The sequence below is a fragment of the Vigna radiata genome, chromosome 8 (genome assembly GCF_000741045.1).
Source record: "Vigna radiata var. radiata cultivar VC1973A chromosome 8, Vradiata_ver6, whole genome shotgun sequence".
Taxonomy (NCBI): Eukaryota; Viridiplantae; Streptophyta; class Magnoliopsida; order Fabales; family Fabaceae; genus Vigna; species Vigna radiata.
This window is the reverse complement of record NC_028358.1, coordinates 26,617,033-26,644,005: the sequence shown is the minus strand read 5'-3', so window position 1 is coordinate 26,644,005 and position 26,973 is coordinate 26,617,033. Positions and strand designations below refer to the sequence as shown.

The 26,973-nt window shown below is 33.2% G+C and overlaps 3 protein-coding genes across 3 annotated transcripts; all 3 read left to right on the top strand.

The window, feature by feature from the left end:
* The first annotated feature begins 662 nt into the window (after positions 1 to 662).
* On the top strand, positions 663 to 17,020 carry LOC106770800 (protein HUA2-LIKE 3). The gene is made up of 12 exons (XM_014656608.2): positions 663 to 1,130; positions 2,249 to 2,325; positions 10,755 to 12,770; positions 13,174 to 13,630; positions 14,267 to 14,375; positions 14,487 to 14,599; positions 14,704 to 14,888; positions 14,969 to 15,434; positions 15,524 to 15,959; positions 16,086 to 16,253; positions 16,376 to 16,424; positions 16,514 to 17,020. The coding sequence occupies exons 1-11, from the start codon at positions 1,008 to 1,010 to the stop codon at positions 16,399 to 16,401; spliced, it is 4,176 nt and encodes a 1,391-aa protein (XP_014512094.1). The 5' UTR covers positions 663 to 1,007; the 3' UTR covers positions 16,402 to 16,424; positions 16,514 to 17,020.
* A 1,682-nt stretch (positions 17,021 to 18,702) lies between these two features.
* Positions 18,703 to 21,173, top strand: LOC106770799 (probable glutathione peroxidase 5). The gene is made up of 6 exons (XM_014656607.2): positions 18,703 to 18,877; positions 18,957 to 19,033; positions 19,119 to 19,180; positions 19,255 to 19,373; positions 20,299 to 20,466; positions 20,963 to 21,173. Exons 1-6 carry the CDS (start codon positions 18,824 to 18,826, stop codon positions 20,993 to 20,995), a joined length of 513 nt encoding a protein of 170 aa, XP_014512093.1. The 5' UTR covers positions 18,703 to 18,823; the 3' UTR covers positions 20,996 to 21,173.
* Positions 21,174 to 23,809: 2,636 nt separating this feature from the next.
* LOC106770798 lies at positions 23,810 to 24,433 on the top strand. The gene has a single exon (XM_014656606.2). It carries the CDS (start codon positions 23,934 to 23,936, stop codon positions 24,069 to 24,071), a length of 138 nt encoding a protein of 45 aa, XP_014512092.1. The 5' UTR covers positions 23,810 to 23,933; the 3' UTR covers positions 24,072 to 24,433.
* The last annotated feature ends 2,540 nt before the right edge of the window (positions 24,434 to 26,973 follow it).

The window sequence follows — 26,973 nt, the reverse complement described above, 5'->3', positions numbered from 1 at the left end:
TCTCACCTCTGGTTGAATGACTCCTTACATTAATGAACAATACTCTTTAAACTAATTAAATTTTTAGATCTAAGTCTTGTATCTGCCAGGAAATCTAAATGGTTCTAAACACTAAACCAAGTAAGATGATTCTTCAAATCATAAAAGCAAAAGCAAATCAAATAACTAACACGTAAAGTCATAACATAAGGGATAGAATGAGAGTAGGGTGTTTTAGTCTTGGAGATAAGGGAGTGCAGTTAGAAAAATATGGTTGTAAGGAGTAATTTGGGGCCATATTATTGAAATTTTATAAAGCCCGCCGAGGTTATAAAGTTTGAAGAAAGTTTCTATTTACACCCTTTCAATTTTCTTCCTGCAATCTTTCAAAGTTTTGGGAGAGTGGATGAGTGTCTTCTTCCAGAAAAATAAATGAGTATCTTTTGAAAAAATGTTTTCAAAACTAATTTAGTGTGTTACAGAAAATAAAATCCTAAATAAATAGAAAGCAAGAAAAATATGATGGGGTGCAGGAAGAAAAACGTCTGAGGTTTGAATACGGGGAGAGCAGCCCATGACATGGAGTGTATTGGAAATGCAGTAGTCACGTGCACGGAAGTATACCAAAAACAAAATGAATGATCGATCAGAAAGCATATCTCATCTTTATAAATTTTCTACAGTCAGCACGGAGCGCACGTTAGCCCACTTCACCCTTGCAAGAAGCCCATACTCCGTGTCTTGCTTCCACCTAACCAACTCATATCTCTGAAAAAAAAACTCTACTTGCGTCCCCAAAATCCCCTTCTATCTCCCTCTCTTTCTCTCTCAATTAGGGTTTGCGTTTTCACACTCTTTCCAACACCCTCCCTCTCCCTCTGCTCCACCCCAAATCCCTTGCGTTTCAATGCCTGCCAAATCCGTCACTGAATATCAAACACTGCCTAACCATTCCATTATCGACTGTATTCGGTGCTCGATTCAGTTCATATCACTTCTTCCCCTCATTTGACTGTAGGCTTCCTACCATGGCGCCTAGCCGCAGAAAGGGCGTCAGTAAGGCGGCGGCGGCGGCTGCCGCCTGCCGGCAGTGGAAAGTGGGCGATCTTGTGCTCGCCAAAGTCAAGGGCTTCCCTGCATGGCCTGCCACGGTTGGTTCCTCTTTTTGCTTTGTGAATTTTTCTGAAGATTTGTGTTTTTCTTTCGACTGTGCTGTTTGAATGTTCTTTTTGAGGTTGCATCGGGGGTTGCATGTTGGGGGTTGCATGTTGAGTAGGGTTAGGATTCTTGGTTTAGTGTGACAATTTCCGCTACGATTGTGGATCCATGATTGAATTCCGTATCCTTGTGTTTTTCCTAGATTATTGTAATAGAAGATGGATTGAGTTTAAAGTCTGAAACTTTCTATGTCGTATTGTGTTTTGTACGCTTCGTGGTTTTGCTTAGATGAATATGTTGTGCATAACTGAAATGGATTTAGCAGGTTTTAAAAATTTAATTGTGATTTCTGAAGTTTTTATTGCTTCTGACGGAAAAGGCGACTTCTTGATTTCTTTGGTAGCAAGGGAGAAAATGGAAACTAGTAAACATAGGCTGAAACCATCTGGAGCTTTGAATTTCCTGTTTCTCCTCCTCGCAGAAAAAAAAAAAATAATTTTGAATATTTACCGCTTCTATAACATTGGGTTTGGTATGCTTATGAATGAGGCGATTTTCAAGCCATTTTCATCTTGTTTTTGCTTTTTTCAATTAGGCTTGTTTATATAGAGTCTGAATGTTGATCCGATAACCAAAGGTCTCCAGTCTACAACCCAGTTTCCCAACAATGTGAGGATAACAGATGAGTTTTGATGACCCCTGTTTAGCTGTTGAGAGAGCTTTGCTGAGGAAGAGAGATTCTTACAATGTAGTGAGGGATTTAAAGTGAGATATGTAAGTCAATAGTGCGAGAGAGTGCGAGATTCGGAAATTTTATCCACCTGTTAGGCTTAGTGTAAGTTTTTCACTTTAATTTTAGAAAAAGAAGTTACTTCTGTAACATTTCTTTTCTGTTTTCACTCTAATGGAACATGCATTTTGCTTACTGAAATTTATTCTCTCAAATTTCACACCTTATCCCATCACCCTTTACACTCTTACCAAACTCACCTTAATAAATCACGGTGGAAAAAGGGGCCTTAGGTTCTAAAACTTTTTTCTTTTTTTTGGTTCGCCTTCCTTCTTGTAGTAGCTACTTCCTTTAACTTACGCAGTTCTTTGCTGGTGGCAGGTAAGTGAGCCAGAGAAGTGGGGTTACTCTACTGATTGGAAGAAGGTGCTTGTTTACTTCTTTGGAACGCAACAAATGTAAGTATTCGAACTATTTTGGTAGCTTGAATGACGATAGTGTGGTTGTTGTGGCAATTGAATTGTATAGCATAGCATAACTTTCAAAATCATATAATACTTTGTTCAAATTTCATAATCAATGTAATTGTGAAGCCCAGTACTTGTTTGGTAGTGTGGATAGGATAGGATGGACAAAGTAAGATGACTGACTAATATTGTGTGTTTGGTACCCACCAAATAGTCTGATAGATGGTAATATAAATTGTTTGCAAATGACGAAGTTATTCCTGTGAAAAGTGGTGGTTGTGGCTGGGATTGTGATCATGGAGATGGTGATAGTAGTGGGTCAATGGTTACGTTGCATAGTTGCTGTAATGGTGGTAGAGGTGGCATGAACTGCAGCAGTTGTGGCAACAGTGGTGATGGTGCAGCAACGTCCACAATTATAGTAATGGTGGAATGGAATAAAGAAGTTACGTAAGTGAGGGAAGGGGGTGACTTTTCTTTCTCCTATCCTATTTGTTCTTAACCCATCTATAGCTGCCTCAACTTTTGAATTAATGAACAGGATGTGACAATCAAACAGGATAAACCTATTCTATCCGTTAGAAAAACAATATTTATCTATTGTTGTCAGGATTGTCTTTTATAGATTACATAAAAATATGTTTTGTTTCGTGTTTTGAAAAGCCTATGTTAGAGCAGGTTCTCCTTGTCTGAACTTGTCCTCTCCTTTTAAATTGTACTCCATTTTTTATCCCAAGTCATTCTATTTTCTTAACTATATCCTATTAGCTTACCTCATAGTTGATTAAAATTTACAATAGCTTTCATATTTATTTGTAACCACTAATTTGCTTGTGTTACATCTAAGATATCCACAATATCACGATGAATTATGGATGTCATGCTAACTAGTACTGTTGTTCATTGTGGTTGTCTTGTTGAAATCTCAATGAGTGATATTTTCTAGATAATTATTAGTTAATAATTTCCCTTCTTTACCAACAGTGTTCCCCAGAACTAGGCAGGCAGGTGTTATATATTATGTTTGTTTTTAATATTTATCACTATTTTCTCTCTTTTTTTATATCTGCTATTGGATTATTTGATAGTGCACTGCCTATTTCAATATTGTTTTTGGAAGGTACAAGCTGATGATTTACAGTCATCAAAGGCCACTTATAAGGATAGTGCTGTTGTGATAGTTACCTTTAGCTTGCTTGATTTTATACGGCATCTGTATATTTTGGTCTCAAAACCCTAGTTTAGAATATTATCAACTAGGATGTTTTTCGGTTATGAGAATCAGGACCGAGTTGCAAATTACCCGGACATGGTATTTATATACATTGTGATTTCTTTAATCTCCCTTAACATTATTTTTTGTTGGTGTATCTATAAACATTAAAGGGATAAAAATGTGATGATGATAAAGGAAGTTTTGATCTTAGTTATTCTTCACTCTTAGGTGTATATTCTCTTATTTTCTACTGTTCCTCAAGCCCAGCCATACTTTTATATGCAAGATTAAGATAGTTTCTGTTAGAATAATTTTCCTTGGTTATATAACTTGTTTAGTTGGTTTAAGTAGTCTGCCCTAGAAGGCTGTTTTGCTTATCAGCATTAATTACCTAGATATAGCCTTTTCTTGTACTTCTTGGTATTCCTGATGTAATTTCCTTCTATGAATAACAAAGGTCAGATAAGAGATAATCAATTCCTTAAGCTTTTTTTTATCATATTTTCCGTGTTAAGTGTTTCATTCTCTGTTCCTCTAGTTATTTGAATGGCGAGCATGTCACAAGTCTTCAGTAATTTGAATTTTAGGTATCAGTTTGGTGTGATACAAATTCATTAAGTTTGTATAGGATTTTTTTTTCTTTGATGTAACTTTGCCTTCCGGTACACACCTAAGTCACAATAACATATTTTGGGTTGGTGCACTGCTTTCTACCTACCTTGGTCTAACCCTCTGCCATTTGGTAATATAAAGTGTACTACCCTGAGATAATTCAGGTTCATATGCTTAAATCACTATGGTTTTGGCATATATGATACTTCTTGGGGACTGCGTATTGTTTTCCATACCAAGTCTGATGTGATTTAGCAACAGTTGTAGATCAAGCCAAATAGTGGCACTATAACTGAGTCGTGAATCTTGCACTGTGGCCATATGCTATCAGTCACTCTTGGGCTCCAATCATTATTGTATTTGTGCCGTGGCCTTTTTTAGTTGTGAGTATATGTGGCTGTGATGCATCTGCATATGATAATAGAAACAGTTTGATTTTTTATGCGAATTGTGCAAATTGGCGTGCTTCACTACAGTGACACGAACCAATTGGTGAATATGGTCAGGGTCTTCACCTGAATTGCCAGAATTTTGCTAAATCAAATGGAAATTTGTGATTCCATTTCCGGAATGATTCTGAGAGCTGCATCTACAGTTACTGTGCTGATCACAGTTGAGTGAAGAGAGCGGCCTGATGTCACCCAAAATCATAAAACTAAGGCATGAAACTAAAACGGCTCCAGTAAAAATTATGTGTTTTTATATTTTTTGAACTCTCCATGTTACAATGTCATTCTTCTTTCTATTGGGTAGTTTTCAGTTTCATATTTTTCTTTTAGCTACCTGTAGAATAGGAATATGAGTTTGATTTTAAATAATATTCTAATAAACAAGTAATACGAGTTTGATTAGAAAATGAAACTGATTTTGATTCATTTAACGGCAACAAAGCCCTATCCCACTAATTGTGGTCTGCTGCATGGACACTATTTGGCATGGGTAAAAAGGTAAATTTTAGGAATATTATTCATCATGAGATTTCCCGTGATAACTTTCTCTTAAATCCTTTTTGGTTCCCTCCCCCTTTCTCGAAAGTAGTACATTCTATTCTTTTGATTGGTCCTCTTTTGGTCTTCTTTGTATGTGTCCATATCAATGTAATTGGTTTTCTGTCATCTTTCCCTCAGTCAGTGTTAACCAATCATTTCATGTATCTAATCACCTTAATTATATTATATTTAAATATGTAAGAAAGTTTTTACATTGACTTATCAATTTCGATGGGATAATTTGATACATTTAAAATTATTTTCAATAAATTTCTGAATCCTGTGATTCAATATGATTTAGTTCATGATTCTAAAATTGGTCATTGTGATTCTCAATTAATTTGAATTATGATTCAATGTCCTTGCTGCAGAGATTAAAGTATTGACTGAGCTTGCTTGTTATTTCTTGCATAAAATTCATTGCGCACATAGAGCTATGAAGATATCACACATCTCTTTCCCCATAAAACCATGCGTGTGTTTCACAATTGTTGCTTTGTTTAAGCAACTTCCCACGCTTGATGCAGTGGTTGGCCACCAGCTTACTCTGTTGTTGCTATTGTACACCACTCTGCAATTTTGGTCATGATAAAGGAAAGTTTGACAGTGCTCATTTTTGTCATAGAAGAAAATTATCGCCATAACCGAGACTGTATATTTGGAAACCTGTCTTTATTTAAGGCTGTCAATTTGACCATATGGCTGAACATTAATTGCGTAAACCTATTTGTATCTAAAAATATTCTTTCCAGGAGGAAGAGGAACAAACTCCCATGTCTGGTTCTGGTCAAGAACCATCATTTTATTAATCATGGCTTGTTGTCATCTAGGATGGTTAAGTGTGCAAGGTACAATTTTAGGGATAGAGCAATAGAGGACACAAATGAGACAAAATGGGAAAAGGAGGAGGCAACTAATCATAGCTTAGAAAACTGTGAATAATGATGAGGATTTTTGGTGGAGTGAATACCTTTTTGAGGAGTTATGGGCTAGCCAGGATCTTCATTATTTGGAGCTGTAGTACGGGTAGGTGGCAGTGAAGGACTTGAAGAAGAGGACTGATTGGGTAACATCGAACCAATCTTGTGTTTTTTGTTGATAAGTGGTCCAAGGAGGTTATGATGGTTCTTGTGGACTTGGAGGAAGAGAGGGACTTTGAGAAGTGAGTTGATTTGGAATGTCATAGAGGTTGACAATTGGAGAGACATAAAATAGAGGTTCCTGTAGAAATAGAACATGGTTATTGAATCGAGAATCGAATTGTGAATCGTTTTCCTTATATTTTGAATCATAAATCGAATCTTATTATGAATTGTAAGATGCATAACCTGTATAACCTGATAAATAAAGTAAACAAAATCCTTAAATAATCATTGATTTTTATAAAAAAAAGAATATAACAAATAATGTATATTAATTCAAATTAATTTTCTTTTCACAAGAATTAAATAGAAAAGAATCCTTAAAAAATATTTAATTTTAGATAAAAATATAATAAAAACTATATTTATAATATATACTAATTTAAATAATAAATATGTACTAATTTAAATAATGTTATGAATTTTTTATAAATAAAATGAAATAAAAAGAAAATATCAAATAATTAATTTTACATAAAAGAAATATGTAACAGTTATATATTACATTAAACAATAAATAGTTAATTTAACAAAAGTTGGTATGGTTAAAGTTGATACTGCAAGAAGAGAAAAAAAATGAAAGAGCATTCTACATTTTAAAATATTACTTTAGATTTGCTGGTCTTGCTCACAGCTCATCATCCCTTTTCAATCTAATTATCTTCCATCTTCTGCCTTCTTTGTTCATCTTCTCCCGTCTCTATTCTTGTGGTTTCATCTTCTCCCTTCTCTGTTCATCTTTTTACGTTTTCATCTTCTTTTGGGTTCATCTTCTCCCAAGTTCATCTTCCCCCTTCTCACTGACACTATTCATCTTCTCCTATTCTCTTATGTCCAAATTCTCTCTGATGTTGGTCATCATTGAGTTTTGTACCGTCCTAGCTATTTGGGGTCTGACCCGATATTTGAAGATAGATAATACGCCCAAAGGCTAATTCAAAGTCTATAGGCCCAAGAATTAGGCCTAAGACTTATAAGATGTTTTGATTTCATTAACAGTTGTCATAATCTGAGAAATATTTAGCAAAAGATAAAAGGGTTTATATTTATTATTATCTTTTTATTTTGTAATTGAAATATTATCTTCGTATTTCGAAGATTGTCATGATCTGTAACCACTTTATAAATAGAAAACACACCTAAGGCTAAGACACTTGGATTCTTTGGAAGCAGTGTTAACTGAGTTAGATTGTTCAATCTATATACTTGTTCTCCAATTTAGGGCACCCAGCTTTTTATTAGAACAAATTGATGTCCATCGTGGGGGCCGTTAAAACTCGATCCTAGCCCCATATGTCATTAAGATCTACATAAGTGAGGAATTTGAGGAATGTAAGTCATCAAGGCGACAATGGGAACTACAATGTGAATCTTCAACTTTTTTTAAAAATGGGAGCAACATACCTTTTCCTCTCTAAAAGATTCATACAAAGTTGATCAAAGAGCAGTTTTGCTAATTTCAACCCTTTGTTTTTAAGCTTTCTGAAATAAGATCCTTTTTATTTGTAGGGAAAGACCTTCTCATCATTTACTATTTTTGAATTGAAAAAACCTAATTTGATTATTCGATTGGAACCCCTCACTAATAGAATATCTAGATTACAAAAAAAAGGGTTTTTGGTCTAAAGAATTATTGATAATTTCTAATAAAATAATTGTCTCTTACTATCAATTCATTTTTGAAACTCATATCTATCCTCATATTCTGAAAAAACTCCATTTTATACAAACTTAGTATCTTAGTATTCAAAGAAACCAAATATAAGAAACTCTATTATATTTCAATGATATTTAATAAAAATATTTTTTTATTTACTATTTTATGATTTCTTATATATGAAAGTTATTTAAATATGATTAAAATATTTATAAAACTTTTTATATAACGATTATTTATTTTAAATTATAAATAAATTTATTTGAATATAATACCATTATTACGTGGATTTCTAATTTGCAGCCATATTTAAAGACCAATTTAAATCAACTAACTCTAGCTCTTAGATGGGGGATGAGGATGCCCGTTTAAAGCATCTAAAATTCTAGCTCAGCTAGGAACAGGTTCTCACTCGACTAAAGAAAAAAAGAACTCTAGCAAGGCTAGGACTGGGTTCTCATCCGACTAAAGAAAAAGAGATTCCAGCTTAGCTTGAAACAAGTTCTCACCCTATTTAAGAAAAAGAGAATTCCTGCGTGGCTGGGGCTAGCTCTTACCTGACTAAAGAAAAAGAGAACTCCAACACGGTTAGGAACGGGTTCTCATTCGACTAAAGAAAAAGAGAATTCTTGCATGACTGGGAGTGGTTCTCACTTGACTAAAGAAGAAGAGAATTCTAACATGGTTGGGAGTGGTGCTTGCCCAACTAAAGAAAAAGAGAATCCAACAAAGCTAGGAGTAGGTCCTCACTTGACTAAAGAAAAAGAGAATTTCAACTTGATTGAGAGTGGGTTACTAAGAAAAAGATAATTCCAACTCGACTGAGAGTGGGTTATTGCCTGTAAATTGCAAACTCCAAGCTTGGCTTGGGGGTTAGGGATGTTAGTTTAAAGCTACTAACTTACCTCAGTTGAGGGTTGACCTAAAAAGTCGGTTTAAATCAAGCCCAACATGGCTGAGGGCTATTTATTGGTAAACCAACCTAGAAGACTCTCCTTGAGCAACAAATCTAGGAGGTTGCTCCATATAAATCTCTTGCAAATTGTCGTTAAGGAATGCATTGTTAATGTTTGGTTGATAAAGAGGCCATTGTTCAAGTGCCACCGTGGCTATAAATAAACTAATAAAAGTCATCTTTGCCATAGGAGAAAAAACATATATGGATGGGTCAAACACATCAATGTCAAAAGAGAGGTTAGAAGAGATAGTAGCGTATGAAGCATTGAACGAACAACTAACAACAATTGTGGAGAATAATATTGGATAGTGGTGGGCTACTACAAAACTTCAACTATGATGACTTTGACAAAGAAGATTACCATTAGTATTGGACGATCACCAACAATGGTGGACAACCACAAATTGTAGTGACTAGATTGCCATTAGTAACTGATGGGGGCCTACAATGGCAGACAATGACAAACTGCAAGGACTAGATTACCATCAGGATGGTGGCTTGTAGTGACTGACAACGGTAGATTGCAGGGACTAGATTGGACCATATAGAAATATACTCCCCCTCATAGCGAACAACGAAAATGATTGTGTGTCGATGATCGTCAATGAAGGTGGAAGATATGGCCCTTCAAAACAATGGTCTTCTTTATTCATCAAAGCACCTGGAAATAGACAACCACATGGGGAACTTGATGGACAAAGGTAGCGAACAATGGACAACAATGAAAAAGACATTATAGAGAACTAAAATTAGGAGAGCAAGACTGAGGTACTCAGACCCAAATGTTGAAAGACAAAATTCTTAGAGTGGCCAATCGAGACGATCAAAACCATGTTGTCACTGATCAAAACTAAAACTTTGACTACGGCAGTGATAGACAGCGGTGGCACTAACAACGACAATTGACGGCGGTTCCCCTGACAACGGTAGTAGACGGTGCCACCGCTAGTAGTGGGTGTAGTGGCAGAGATGACAAAATTTGTTTTCTCAAAAGAACCTTAGGCTCTTGATACCATGTTGAATATAGTGAAAACTATGTATAGGATTAATCTTTCTTGTGTTGAATATACACATATGGTACTCTATTTATAATAAAAGATTTATGAGCTAAGTCCAAAATATAGATAAAGAATAATAACAAACTAGATAAAAAGTACTAATAGTATATCTTTAACAATATATAATTGTGATTCTCCTTTTGGTGTACACAAATTGTTTTCCTAACTCATGCTTAATAACATTTTAAATCACAATGCAAATTTCATAATGTATGACCCATATGTAAAAAGATGAAAAAACAAAAATAAAATTAATACATTGTGGAGCAAATAAAAAGCATACAAAAAAAATCAGATAGTGGGAAGGAAGAAGACTCCTGCATAGACTAAGAAAAGCAACTTCCACGTTCTTTGTAGAATTAAGCTGTAAGACTTAAGCTGTTTAAAATGTTGATTCTATATAATTTAACTTTTTTTTTATTGCAATTCAGTACAATGTATATATTTAATTATCTTATTTTCATATAAATAAACAAAATTACTTAAATAATAATGCACGTATTTTTATTTACAAAAAATTATAAGACGGTGTGATAACAAATGTGGACACAGGAATAATAATGCACGTATTTTTATTTACAAAAAATTATAAGACGGTGTGATAACAAATGTGGACACAGGCACTGCAATGCCCACAATTTCGCTTGTAATTGTAATTATTTTGGGTAAATATGTTTTCTGGTTTTATATTGAAGCTTTTGTACTCCCAGTCATTTATTTTGTTCCCTTGCACATTACATCTAATTCTATTTAGCTCATGTTAGTTTTGAAATGATATTTTTTTGTAGAGCATTCTGCAATCCTTCTGATGTAGAAGCATTTACTGAGGAGAAAAAACAGTCTCTTCTTGGAAAACGTCATGGAAAAGGTGCTGATTTTGGTCGTGCTGTTCAGGAGATAATTGACAGTTTTGAGAAATCAAAAAAAGAATCTCAGATTGATGAAACTGGCCTTGTTGGCGATGTTGCTAATGCAGATATTTCAAATCCTGTTAACTTATCTGCCAAGGATCAGACAGATACCCCCGAGTTGACTTACACATTACCTAAGAATTCTTCAGATTCTATTACCAACAAACATGAAGAGGTAGTATGTGCAGCAGAGGATGAGTCAGCTGCTGTATATAGAGATGAATCTGATAATAAGGAGGCAATGTTGGGGGAGCCTACTGATAAGGTTGCTGTGGTAAAATCTCCTAAGCCAGTTACTTATTCTACTCGAAAAAGGTCTGTGACTGACTTATGCCTGCAGGGTAGCGTAATAGAGAAACATACCTCAGTAAGAAGGTTTAGAAATCCATTGCGTGCCCAAAACTTTGTGTTGCATTATAATGACGGTGCACAGGGTGCTGGTGACCCATCAACTACTGCAGCCCAGACTGCATGTACACGAAGGAATAAATGTGTTAGGAAGTCTCCTGATCTTTCTGGATGTGATGATTTTGAGTCATCTGCTTTTGTCTCGACTGGTAGCATGGAGGACAACAGTTCTGAAATTATAACAACTGATTCTGATACATTTAGTTTGAATGAGGGCAGTACAATAGATTCAAATTTTAAACTTGAACTCTCGGAACCTGTTGAATGTTCAGAAGTTGAGTTGAGCAAAGGGCTTGGTCTGAAAATAAGACCTGTAGTCAATAAGAAAAAAAGAAAACCCAATAGGAAAAGGGCAATTAATGATGCGTCTAAGCCAACCTGTAGGACAGAGGAGGAGGCTGGTTTGCAGAATGCCAGTCAAAGTTCACAGAATATTTGTGAAAATTCAAAAGAAAGATGCTTTGAACAAGATGGGGATGAGCACTTGCCCCTTGTCAAACGAGCAAGAGTCAGGATGGGTAAATCATCGGTGGAGGCAGAACGTCATAGCACTCTCCAATCTCAAGAAAACTACTGTAAAGAAGATACTATTACTAACTCAGCACATCAGATTATCACATCTTCAAATTGTGAGAATGGTAGCCCTGCTGATGGAGACTCATATGTACTGAATGGAGCTCTGGATAATGTTTCTCCAAAATTCTCAGTTCCGTGTTCCAATACTCAGATATGTAATACTAAGAAAGATCAAACATTCAGCTCTGTGGATGGTGAAGCTGCTTTACCTCCATCTAAACGCCTCCATCGAGCTTTAGAAGCCATGTCGGCTAATGCTGCTGAGCTAGGCCAAGCTCATATGGAAGCTTCATCATCCACCATAATGACAGCAAGTGGTATGTGCTGTATATCTGCTGTGAAGAGATGTCCGAGTATTACCATTAATAATCAAGAATGTAATGATTTTGGGCTGCAAAAGTTGGATACTTTCAACATTGATTCGTCTCATATCAATGTGAATTCAACCAATTCAAATCCAATGATTTTATCTGAGAATAAATCACCTCTTCAAGTGGGTAAGCAACAGCATGAAACCAGCAATGATATTCTCCCAGGTGCCACCATTCAAGCTGTTGAAGAGCTTAGTGATCATATGGTTTGCCATGAAGCTGATTTAAAAATTCAGTCAAATGGAGAAAATTGTCCTATTGTTGATACAAAATGCTGTGATGAAGAAAGCATTCAATATTCACCAGATCCATCATTGCTTCAGAACAATGAAGACCACATTAGAACTTTGAGTCATTCAAATTCAGCATCTGATGCATCAGGGCAAAATGGAATAAGCCTTGACCCTGTGATGGGTGTGAATGAAAATGCTGCTTTATTGCCTCATAATGTTGATATGGCTCGGAATGAGGTTGCTGTACGTGAGGATACAGAATGCTTCAAGCCAGCAGTTGATGATATTGGCACAGCAAATGATATGTAAGCTTTAGTATTGGCATGTGGTAATTCTTAACCTTTTTAACTCTTCTGTTGAAATCCTAAAAAGTAAAGAAGAAGAAAAAATAAATTAAGAAAACATTCTTGTTCTTATACACACAAAGCTTATTTTTTCTGTTATTATGACAACTTGTTATAGAGTTTGCCAATTTGGTTGGATGAACTTACACTTTTCTCATTTAGATGATTCATCGTGCAAGTTTTTTTTTTTTCTACTGCAAACTAATTGTGGGGTTCAGTTTGGTGGAGTTCTTCAGGGTAAATCGATGTTCTTACTTCATGTTTAAATGATGGTGAATATGAAAGAGATCAATTGTCAAACCATAGTTGTTTATGCATTCTTTCCTTCAATTTAAGAATGTTTCTGTCTGATCTTTACTTTTAGGCACGAGGTTGTGAAAGAGGTAAAATGTCAAGTTCCACAGGAGGATATGAATTCTGTCTCAACATCTGATGACTGTCTGGGTGACAAGGGTATTTCAGACATTCGGTCAAGTCCATCCTTGACAGATGGGGGTGATTGCATTCCGCAAGGATCTCCTCCAACTACTTCTGTTTGCAATGTTTCTACATCAGACAGTAGTAATATTCTCCACAATGGAAGTTGTAGCCCTGATGTACATTTACACCAGAAGCAAACTTTATCTGGTCCTTTTGATGGATGTAAAGATGGGTATGTTGCAACTCAACAGTCAAGATGTATAGGGAAGTCAACTGAAGCAGGACGAGCTGCTTTGTTGTACTTTGAAGCAATGCTTGGGACATTGACAAGGACAAAGGAAAGTATTGGTCGAGCAACACGCATAGCTATTGACTGTGCAAAGTTTGGTATTGCAGATAAGGTAATATGATTCTTTAAATTTAAGAAGTCCTCCTATCCTCTAATATGAAATGTTGGTTGTGAATATATGATAAGAACCTGGGAAGAACCACACCACAAAGGGTGGTTATTGTGGTGGGAAGAGTTGAAAGTCTTGTGAACCTTATTATTAGAATTCCATACTTCCAATGACTCAAAGCCTTGCAATTGCATCCTATTCTCTTTCTGTACCTCCCCTAAATTTAAATGTTATTTTATTACTATAGGCAAGATAGGGTAAAATTTATTCATATCCAATTACACATATCTACAAATTTATAAATGAAACCTTTTTTTCCATTAATCATTTATGAATTGCTTTTTAATTTCAGTAAAAATGTAGTTTTCTTTTAAACAAGCTATGCCGACAACTCTTTAAATGTTGAAGACATTTTTTTTTTCTTAATTCTGCTCTTGGGTTTAATTAAATTTTTCTTTGAATCTGACTAAGAAATTTCTACATTTGGTATTATAATTTTTCTGGACACCGATGAAACCCAATATTCCTTCAATAGACTTTGCAGTTATTTCCTAATTAAAATTGAACTTTAGTTACAAAAGGCTTACATATCTATTGTCCATGCCATTTACAGTTTTAATGTATTGGGCTGTGTTCCAGGTGATGGATATTCTTGCTCATTGTCTGGAAATGGAGTCTAGCATGCATCGGAGGGTGGATTTATTTTTTCTTGTTGACTCAATTGCACAGTTTTCTCGTGGCTTAAAAGGTGACGTGTTTGATGCTTTGCTCCACTCTATTCTAACGAAAAGAGAAGGATGAAAATGTCAAAGCCAGATGGTTGATAATTAACTTGAATATAAAATGTCTGATTTTGCAGGTGATTTTTGTGGGGTATATTCGTCTGCCATCCATGCAGTCCTTCCACGACTATTATCTGCTGCTGCTCCTCCTGGAAATACTGCACAAGAGAACCGTAGGCAGTGTCTCAAGGCAAGTAAATTAAGTTTAATGTTGATTGAAGTGAAACAAACTGTGCTTTCCTCGAATTGTTTTGCATCATCATATTTTTTAACCTTTGGTTTGAACTTCAATAGGTTTTAAGGCTGTGGTTGGAGAGAAAAATCCTACCAGTGCATGTAATTCGCCGTCATATCCGGGAACTATCTTTATACAGCAATTCAGCTGCTGCTGGTGTGTTTTTGCGTCGATCGATGAGAACAGAGAGGGCATTGGATGACCCTGTTAGAGAAATGGAGGGCATGCTTGATGAATATGGAAGGTTTGAGTTTGTTACTACTAACTCTTTTATTTTTTTCATACTTCTGGGACTGTTCACTTATTGTTCATTTGTTCTTGTAGCAACTCAACTTTTCAGCTGCCTGGATTCTGCATGCCCCGGATGCTTAAAGATGAAGATGAGGGTGAATGGAGTGATTCTGATGGTGGGAACTTTGAGGCTGTCACGCCAGAGCATACTTCTGAAGTACAAGAAATGAGTTCTGCAATTGAAAAACACAGGCATATCTTGGAAGATGTTGATGGTGAACTTGAAATGGAAGATGTAGCTCCCTCAAATGAAGTTGAAATCAATTCGACTTCTGATGTTGGTGGAGAAACTGCAAAGCAGTTTGAGAAGAATCTGGCCCCGCCCTTTGCTCCTCTACCACAGGATGTGCCTTCATCTTCCCCACCACCACTACCACCGTCATTCCTTCCTCCACCTCCTCCTCCACCCCCACCCCCACCCCCAGTTCTACACCACATGCCATCTACCTCTGATCCATATAACACCGTAGTTAATTCAGAAGGCTATACTGTTTCACAGGTAAGCTTCACTACTTCTGCGTATGATTTTGCCACCAAGGAATAAAGAACTCAGCTTTTTTTGTCTTTTCTAATCGAGCTCGTTTGCAGACTCTTAAAGACAACCCACTTCCCTCTGTGGTTCAGCCCATGGCTGCCCCTAGGCATAACCAACCTATCAATGATGCAGTGCACAATCGAGTCCCTGAATACAGAGACATGCACATGCCAGAATCTAATTGTTCTTTCAACCGTTTTCCTGTACCTCCTCCAGACAATTATGGACATACTGATGGTGTTGCTATGCGTAATAAGGGGTATTCTATTCGGCCACCTCAACATGTGCCGTCCAATCAGTTTTCTTTTGTTAATGGGGAGCGGCATGTGGAACATCGAAGGGAGGTTCCACCACCCCCTCCTTATTCCAGTAGGCAGCACTTTATGCAGAACATGGAGAGAGAGAACTTCTATAATAATAATCATGAGAGAATAAGACCACCTCCTTATGATTACCATGAGAGATGGAATATTCCTATGCCTTTTCCCGGTAAGATTGGGATGATTGATCATTTTTGTGATATTTGTCATGTATATTCATATTTAAGTCGGTAATAGATCATGCCATGGTTAGCTGTAATTATATGGAATGATATCAAGTTTCTTTCTGTGGTAGGTCCTCGATATCAGGAAAAAGGTGTGCCTGCTCCTTATGGTTGTCATCCGTGTGAATCTACCAGAATACCAGATCATGGGTGGAGATTTCCTCCTCGCTCTATGAATCAGAGGAACTCCATGTCCTATAGACCACCATTTGAAGACGCAATTCCAGTTTCAAACAGAGGTGCTTTCCCATTTTTCAAAACATTTTCACTTTGTAGTTACAAAATTTTTATTTGAGAATTTCTTCTGCTCCTATTGAATTCTCGATAGAAAATAGTAAAACGCTTTGCATTTATGTTTCAGGTCCAAGCTTTTGGCAGCCTAGGTGATCAGAATCTAGAAACCACGGCTGGTATATTTCTACTTATCGTCTAGATCATAATACCTGTCCTTCAACCAGTATTCTTTTGGGTACTTATGTTTCCCTCGTTGATTGTTTAGGAAACGGTGGTTTTCCATTGTGTACATGCATGAAAATCCTTGGAGGGGTTTCGGGGGAATCTGCACAGGACATATGGATGATCTGCTAGGTTTTGTACATATGTATTTTAGCCTCCTGTTCTGCAGAATGCAGGGCAGGGCAGAATGAGTGAAAGTGTAGAGTTGTTGGAGAGGGGTAACCTATTTAGGTTCTCATGTGTCAAATTTTTTTCTCCAAATTTTATAACTTATTTCATGGGGAAACCCTTACAGAAGTTAGATCAATATATATTTATATATATATATATGTAATACATACATACAATTTTCAGGGTCGTTTTTTGGAACTGTACTTCCCTTACTATATTGAAATTGTTCCTCTTTGATGCGTGGTTTCCCCTACCAAGTGTTACGATCTTATCTTAGTGGCCGCCAACTTCAAAGTGGTCGTTTGGGCCACTTGGCTTATTCAAGAACAGTGCCATCATTGACTATCATCAACTCAAGATTTCAAAATTTTCAATTAAACGTGCAATGCCATTTATCTGTCTATGGATTTCTTGATAACTGTCTCTTCATTCCCATTATTCTTTAGGAAAATAGTTTAGTTTAATATTAATCAACTGGACAAAGACGTGCTTTTTAGGTAGATATCTGCATATTTTTTTATAAGAAAATGTTTGATGACAGTAAGATACAATAAAGATATTTCTTTTTGTAAAAGAAGTTTTATTGACATTAAGATGTATTGGAGAGGAGAATGAATATACATTTCAATTTTAAATAAAATTTTGATCCTTTTAAATATAATAAGTGCTGAATTAGTGGAAAATAAACCAGCTTGGTATTTTGAAAAGGAATTGAAAGGTTCAACGAGGAAAGTCAAGCAAACAAAAGTTTATATTTTGTTTAGCAAAATGAAATTTGTCTTAGTTTCCAATAAATCAATTATAAGAAATTGGAAATATCCTAATAAAAACTAACAAGGAGCTTCGAATCCTAGAGAACTAGAACTATTTTAAACCAAAAATGTACAATTTTGATAAAAACGGTGAGGGAGAAGAACAATCCAGGTTCCACTATTGCCTTATTGTAAAAGGCTTATGCAAATTTATGATAAAAAGAAATATATAACATGTGTATTAATAATGCAATCTCTAACTTTTATTGGTTAAATTATAATTGAAAAGTGATATATATTAAATCTATAGTCATTTGAAATATTTTATAGAACATTTTTATTTTATTTTACTATGTTTTAAATTATATGTCATTAAAAATGTGTCATTTTATTTCTCATTCGATAAAAATGTCATTATTTTAGTGAAAAAGATAAACCTAAAATCTTTCATTTTATTTTTAAATTAATTTTATATTTTCCAAATGTTAACAGACTAACAAATTATATATTATGTTTAATAGATTATTTTTACTAAAAATAAGATTATCAATCTATTTTATTTGTGATTCATTTATCAATAATAGATTTACTTACAGGATACAGCGTATATAAGTTATCAGTTACAATTTACAGTTTACAGATTAAAGATTACAAGTTGTATGTTAGAGATTGTAAGTTACAAATAATATTTTACATCTTACTGGTTAGAGGTTTGCAAGTTAAGTTTAACTTACAATCTCTTTTTTATTCTTTTTTAATTTTCACTACTAAATCAATTTTATAATTTTAAAAAAACTGTCAAATATTTTGTTTATTTAATATATAGCATGCAATATTTTCTGTAAAAGATAAAATATAAACTCTTTTCTAAAATGCTTAATAAACTATTTCAAATATATTTTACTCTTTTAGTTTATACTTAAATTACGTATATACCTGTTATGATGTTATTATTTTTCTTATTGCTTAAACAAATTAATGTATATTCATCTGTGAACAAGTAGATAAGTAGGGATAATATTATACCTTAGGTAATGCTCTTTCTAGCTGAATTTTGCATTGTAGATAAAATCTTATGAAAATCAAAAGAGAAACTATTTTTGAACTGAATTTCATTCTTCCGAGGCTATATAGTACAAGATCATGCAAACCATGTTATATTTCCAGGGTGTAAGGTGACTATTCAATACTATAAAAAAACATTGAGGTGGGCAACATGAATTCATTGACATGAAAAACAAATCTTTTGTGATCACATGAGAAGAAAAAGTAATAGTAAAATATTGGTATTTAGAATTCGGATAAAAGCAAGAGATTTCGTGCCAACAAGTTATTGAATCAGAATACTATAAATGCTTCAACTCTGATTGTGCAACACATAAACACATAACAGACTTCCGTGAGTATCAGAAAAGAAAAGAGAAGATAAAATGGGTGCTTCTCAATCAATCTCAGAAAACTCTATCCACGAATTCACTGTAAAGGTAAATTTGAAGGAATAGTGAAAAATGTAATTAGAAAAATGATGGAGATGTTTAATTTTATTGAGTGTGGTTGGTGCAGGATGCCAGGGGCAAAGATGTTAACCTAAACGCTTACAGGGGAAAAGTTCTTCTTGTAATTAATGTTGCTTCAAAATGGTTGGTTTTGTTTTTTAGAACATTCTCTTGTATTGTTTGGTTAGTGATAAAAAGCTAACTGAAGTGATGTTCCTTTGAGAAACAGTGGATTTGCTGATGCCAATTACACACAGTTAACTCAGCTTTATTCGACATACAAGAGCAGGGGTATGTTATATATGCTTCTTCACATAGTTTGGTCTAAAAGGAAAGTAATAACTGTTTTGTTTTGTTGATGTTAGGTCTTGAGATATTGGCATTTCCATGTAATCAATTTTTGAAGAAAGAGCCTGGGACTAGCATTGAGGCACATGACTTTGCATGTACAAGATATAAGGCTCAGTATCCAATTTTTGGAAAGGTATATCTTGCTTCTTCAACTCTCTCAAATTCACATTACTTTCTACTCAGAGAATCATCAATCAAAATACGACATAATATTTTAATTAACTTTTTTTAATAATTTTTTATAATAAATTCTATTGAAAATCCCATATCGATTAGAGATAACGCCAAATTATAATATATAAGTGAGATCATCTTAGAAGCCGGTTTTGTAAGATTGAGTTAGGCTTAAAATCCATTTCTAGCCTATCTTAGTGAGTTCTAAGTGGACATTTCTATTTTCACCCATTGTCAGACCGCTATTGAATTATCTAATTTCTACTATTACACACACGAGATGTCTTCGACGTGAAGAGAATGTATTGGAAGTCCCACGTTCCACATCGACTAGATTATAAAAAATTGCTAAAGATACACGTTTTCCTATTTTTTTTTTTAAGATGTTATATAGTTTAAGTGACACAATGAGGGAAATTTTTTATGCTAAGAATTTATGATGTATCATCTCATGCATGTTCCAACGCAGTCCCAACCCAACAATTGCATATGAAAATGAACAGACCGACACATATATCGGGAAATGAGCCAATGATGTTGGTGTTTGTCGGAATACTAGATGATATTGTCCGTGTGAAAGTAACTATAGTCTTATATTTTTTCCCAAAACATGATAAACAAGTTGTTCTTTTTGGCCTTTGAACACTCTTGTGAGTCTTTAAGTTTTTGGTGAATTTTTACCCTTTCAACACTTTTGACTTAGTTATTCCAATTGCATGATGAAACACCCTAATTAACATTTACTAATTTATTAAATAAAGTTTATTCAAAATGTATATAAATATTAATAATAGGTTGTGGATGTGAATATAATTTACATGACATATTATGATTTATTAAACAAAGATGTGGTTATTATAATATTATGGTTTTTTTATGTGTAGATACGTGTGAATGGATCAGATAGTGCACCAGTTTTCAAATTCCTGAAATCACAGAAATCTGGATTTGTGGGATCTAGAATCAAATGGAATTTCACTAAGTTTTTAGTTGATCAAGAAGGCCACGTCATCAACCGTTATAGTCCAACCACCAAGCCTTTAGCCATTGAAGTAACACATCTCTCTCTCTCTCTCTCATGATTTGACATACAATAAGGAGATAACCCTAATTATTTAAAAATTATTTTTGAATGTAGAATAAATTATCCAGTTTATTATAATCAATACTATTATATTTTAAATTTAGTATAATAAAATAAAATTTTAATAAATTTTTAATTTTATTTAAATTCTATTAATAATTAAAGTAACGCAGCATAAATTTAATTTTTTACTTTTTTTATTACACTTACTTTACCATGTATTCTAAAACTAAATCCATCAAAACCCACCGAAGCTAACTTAAATTTATTAGTATATTTTACAATAAAGTGTGTAAATTTTTAATTAATTACTTATTAATCATGGTTTGTGATAGTTGATGTTGTACTGCATTATCCAGATGTAAAAGTTAATAACTTAATTTTATATCTACTAGTGTTTCTAACTAAATTAAAATGCTTTGAGGTATGAAACTAAAAAGGTTTTTTGTTTTCTTGTTTGACAGAAAGACATCAAGAAAGCATTGCGGTTGGCTTGAAAGACGACTCTACAATTATTTCAAACGATTGCTCGTGTTCAAGATATCTCAAAACAAAATGAAAAGATTATGTGATTGATGTTTATTCTATTCATTATTTATCTTATCTTTATGTCCATGGTTTTATTTCTCATCTTGTATCATTCTGTTCAATTTTATTTCAAGGAAATTATTATTCAATTTGTTTTTAGATAGTATTTACCATGTTCCTAATTATTGGTTATTTTTTATTTCTTTTCTTATATTTCCAAACTTTGACTATTTAGTAATTTGAAGATGTAAATATATATCTAATTATACTTAATATGATGTATTAATTAAATTTAAAGAAATAATAGTTCTGATTGCAGAAAGTATTTAGGGTTAAATATGTTTTTAGTCCCTATACTTTGGGGCGGTTTTGGTTTTAGTCCCTCTTTCAAACTAAGGTACAATTTAGTCCTTCAACTTTAGAAAACTCTGGTTTTAGTCCTTTTTATCAAATTTTTTTAACTTTATTTGTTAGTTCAAACGCGTTTCTCAGTTAACATTGAGCAAAAATGTGTCAAACAGTGTAAACAATCCAAATGCTATAATGAAACATGCTTGAAACAACAAATAAAGTTAAAAAAATTTGGTAAAAACAACTAAAACCAAGGTTTTCTAAAATTGAAGGACTAAATTGTACCTTAGTTTAAAAGAGGGACTAAAACCAAAATCGTTCCAAAGTATAAGGACTAAAAATATATTTAACCCAAATATTTATAATGTGATGTTATTTAATATATAGGAATGGAGTGAAAAAGAAGATTGTGGAAAACATTGAATAATGTATAAGGTGTAGGTAGAATTTCCTTGTCAAAAATTATGAGAAAACCAAAGTATAAGATACTATTATTGGAAGTGAAGGTTGAATTTCCTTAAGTCAAATGCAGTAGTTAGTGTCTTCAATTATTATGTTTTCTTTTCTCAAGTTTTGAGACAATATTTAGTGTTGTATGAAGAGAAGCTTTATCATGAGAGATGTGATTTATCAAATTTAAGAGGATTGTTATAGTTTTTATAAGCAAATGGGGTACACAATCACAATGCACCACAAATATCTTATCCTTGCCTCTCAGAAAACGACGTCAAACCATTTTCACAATAATCAGAAATTCATGACAAGTACATGAAATTGAATACAATTTTAACTTGTTTTGAAATTTTATAGCAAAGCTAACTCTTCCTGTTTACTCATCATTTATAAAAATAATGACAAAAACTAATGCATGACATGACAAACTAATTCAGTCCAAAAGATAGTGTAATTGAATTTACTACTAAACATTCTCTAATGATTTATTAATCATCTTTTGGTTGAATTGGTGATTGATGAACACATCTTGACTAACTTCAACAGTTCATAGTTTTGTTTTACACTTATCTAGAATGAATATTTTCATCTTCTTGGCAATGAAAATTTTCTGGTACACTTTTCAATTTTCTTACATACACAGAAAATCAGAGTTGATGGGTCCCGTGACAGAAAATTCACAGGCAGAGACACACGTGTAAAAGTGAACGTGCATAGCCCAATTTATCAGCCTTACTGAGGGTGGCCCAATAATGTTGAGGCTGTCCACTTCCAGAATAGCAGACATAGCGATGTGGGACTAATCTTTTAAATGTGAGGGTGAGAGCACGATTTGTGAAGATGAAATTGAGAAGGAAATGAAGGTCTTCAACGTTAAGTGAATGTGAAGGAATTTGACTGGTGCCGGAAATGAAAAGAGGAAGGCATGTCAGGTCGACAACGACAAGGACTTGGTTTTACTTTGAGGCAACAGAGAACACGTGATCATGGCCACTGCTAGAGGCACAACATTGCCTTCAACAAAATGTCCTTTGAAAAATCAGAAAACATGATTGTGTTATGACCTCGTGTGGAAAGGCATGTTCTATATTAGGAGTATTCAACATCAAACCCAGGACGAATACATTAATTGCATACTAGTAGTATCCAGGTGCATTAAATTTACTCCTCACCCCCACATATTTATGTCAAATCTCACTTTTTTCTCATACTTCTTTTTCTGGGAGGGTAATGTGTATGCTATGCTAATAAAAGCTGGTGTTTTGATTGTATCTTTTTGTCTTTCACCGAGGTTATAGAATCTGAGTGATGACAGTGTTAATTACTGTACATAAAACATCGTATGGAATTTTAGGTCATTTGAGGTTATTGGGAGAAGGAATATTTTAACAACATAGGACAAAAGATAGTGTCGTCTGTATTCTATAACCATAGTGTACATGAGTCAGCTTGTTGAAGCAGAATAATTAATGGTGGTTTAAATTTAGTGATGATGATGATGATGATGATGAATGAATCATGTCAACCATGACTTGGACTTAAAAACTCTAGCATCCTTATTATTGAGACATGATTAGACTTACAATACTTCATCCACCGACTAGTTTAGTATTTTATTTGACCTATAAGTTGGCAGATTAACAATGGTTAGGCCTATAACATATTGTGTAACTGTCATTAAGAATGTCTTTATCTGCTGACAAGTTGCAAGAATCAATGTATTTTACATTATCAGCATTTGTTTTTTTATGGATAGAAGGCAAAAGAAAATAAAACAAAATAGAAGATAAGAAACATTGTAGCAAAGTTGATGCAGACATATCCCACAAAAGAGATAGGCATTGACGATGGGGCGACAAGGATGACCCTTGGTCAGTAATAGTGGATGAGTAGTCCCTCTCAAGCGTGTTTGGCAAAGGAGACAGGCTCATGGGTGTAACTTTGTCATCTTAGGTGGATGGTGGCACATGTCCCAAAGCTTCAATCAGAGGCCACAATTTTTCTTCCTTCGTTCATATCTTCAAATCCTTCTCCTATATATATATGGTTCAGTCTTCCCCTTGAGTGTTCAGACAGCAAGAAAAAACTTGAAAGAGAGAAGAAATGGCAGGCAGTGTATTCTCAATTAGGAGTTCAAAGCTTCGATCATGGGGGAGGTGTTCCAAACAAGTTCGCCAGCAGAGGACACGGCTTTACATAATCTGGAGATGCACTGTGTTACTCTTGTGCTGGCACGATTGAAGTTGAAGAAATGGAAGAACATGTGAGAGTTGTATTGCATAATAGGGAGAGTTTAGGTGGCTATATGAAGCAGAAGTTCCTGCTCAACATGTAAATTTAGAAACTAGCCTGTTTATAATTAATTCAAAATTAAGACACATCTCAGCCTCTCTCATGTTTTGTGTTTTTTATATCACACACACTGACATATATGCATTGCCTTTGCTTTTTAGTTTTATCACTTCTGCGTCATTTCTTTCTGTCAAAAACATTATATATAGCTTCTTTGTCAATTGATGATGACATGACCCACTTCACGATCATGCTGCTGTAGAAAATCTCATCTTAAATCACTTCTTTCTTTGTCTATAGAAATTGTTTTATGTCTTTGGATTCTGTCTCTATTCAATCTATTCTTCTTTGTCTAAGGATTGTTCATTTGAGTCTTTCTTTTGTTTGTTGCAGAAGGCAAACTAATTCATAGAAGAACAAAAAGGATTAATTTTCCAACATATATGCTATATAGACACTTATGATGATGATGATGTTGATGTGTTGATTTTGCATCATGGAACAGATGAAATGCTAACAACAACTTCCACCAACTTTTTATTTGGTCAAGTAATTAGCAAATCTAAGTCAAAGTAATTGTTACTAGACACTTCAGGAAACTAACTAGTGAGCTCTCTTATGTTGGGTGTTCATATTTATTTTTCATTTCTCTATTAAACTTAACAATTCTATAAATTATTATTTTATTTGTATTTATTATTATTATTTCAATATAATATTTTATTGTAAAATGTAGTTATCAGAAGAATTTAGATGAAACGAGTGAGTGTTAAAAGAATATTTTCTCTTTACTAAGGAAAACACATTTCTCATACATAACTAATAAAATTAAATGTAATTTAGCAAATGGAAAATGTCTCACCCTCTTGGTCATGATTTGGTCTAACTAGTTTCCTTAATAAAGTATGGCTTTACTCTTTATTTGTTTAACTAGGGAATGAATGTGAGAAATGGAAAAAGAAGAAAATGAGAAGTGAGATAAAGAAAAATAAAATTGTGAATGATTTAATTGATATAATATATTGAAAAATATAAAATGATATTTCTAATAAATTTATTAAATAGTATATTATAATTTTATTATTGTTAATATTAATATTATTTTAAATATTTTTTAATATTATTATTTTTATTAGTATTTTATTTATTATTATATTGTTATTATTTTAATTACTTTTTATTTTATTATTTTGAATTTTGAAATACTTTATTATTATTTTAATGTTATTAATGTTTTATTATTACTATTTTATTATGTTATAAAACATAAAAAAGAATGCTTCATTCAACATCCCTTGCACATTAGAACACCACATCATAATATATGATTATACTATAACAAGATATGCATCATAGTCAATCCTAAAGAGAACAAATCACATAATCAATTACTCCTACATGGATTATGTGGAAAAAACAGACAAAAAACACATGCTGTAACATGTCAGAGTGCTCAAACGTAAAAAAATATATTTTTTATTTAAATATGCAGAAAAATGTGGAGTAAATATATTAATTGTTAATATTTGGTGTATATTTTTTATTCTTTCTCTTCATATTCACCTATTTCTCCTTACTTACCAAAAACAAAACATCCGAACTTTTATCTCCTCACATTTATCTGCACACTGATGGACACAAACACAAAAACATATTACCTTATGAATAATAAATTAAAGATAAAAAAGCTTTTATGAGAAAAAAAAAAACTCATAGAAAGATATTTAAATTAAAGAATAATGCCTTGAGTTTTTAATTTTTTTTTAATAAAAGTGCTTTTATCTTTAATTTATTATTTTTAATATCTTTAGTTTTAATTTGAATTTTAATATTTTAAAAAATAATTTGCACTGCATTATAAAGTATTTATCATAAATTAAAATATAATTATATTTTAAAACAACATTTATTTATTATAAATTTTTAATTATAATTTATATATTTAGAGGTATCTACTTATTATAAATGTTAGTTACATAAACAAACATTTATGATGCATAATGTCCATGTTAAAATTCTAGTTAAATCTTAGTTATTCTCATATAATAGAAAAGTTATTTAACATTTACTTTTCATATTAAACATTTGTAAAGTGTTAGTTGTTACACAGCTTAGTGATTTAAAAATTTAGAACAATTCATAAAGACAAATAATAATGATTAGATAACATTTTTTCTTTATAATATTTAAATATCATTTATTTATCATTATGTAATTGGTCTAAAATTATTTTATAATCAATAATAATAATTATAAATATCATCGACCAATCATAAAATGATACATAAATAATGTTTAAATGTTGTCAAAAAAATATTATCTAACCATCAATTTGAGATTTTGTCACATATGAGAGAGCAACCATAACTTTAACTTTGAATAAAATATATACAAAATTAATTGGTGATGGAATGGAAGATGATGAGACACAAAACATAAGTAGCAAAGAGCCAAACAGTAGAAAATCTGAAAAACACAGATGTTTCTAAAAAGAAAACCTTTTCTTTGGTCAGACACGTGATCTGGTAGTGGATGTAAAAACCTAACGCGCAAAAAAAGAGCGCTTTTACGTTTCCTCCAACATTATTTACTCCNTTNTNTTTTTTTTTTTTTTTTTTTTTTTTTTTNTTTCACCACACAATCANATNGTCATGTCNTATATTNTNAATGATTTTTCTGGCTTCATGTCAGAGCTTGTTAAAAACTTAATTGGTTGCAAAAATTTTATACAAATTTCATCTTTATACTTTTTTCTTCTCCTAAATATCTTGTTTTAATTGTAAAATTTATTATCTTGACATCCATACAGTTTAAAAAACAATGACAATGACAGGGTTTAAACCCAGATCAT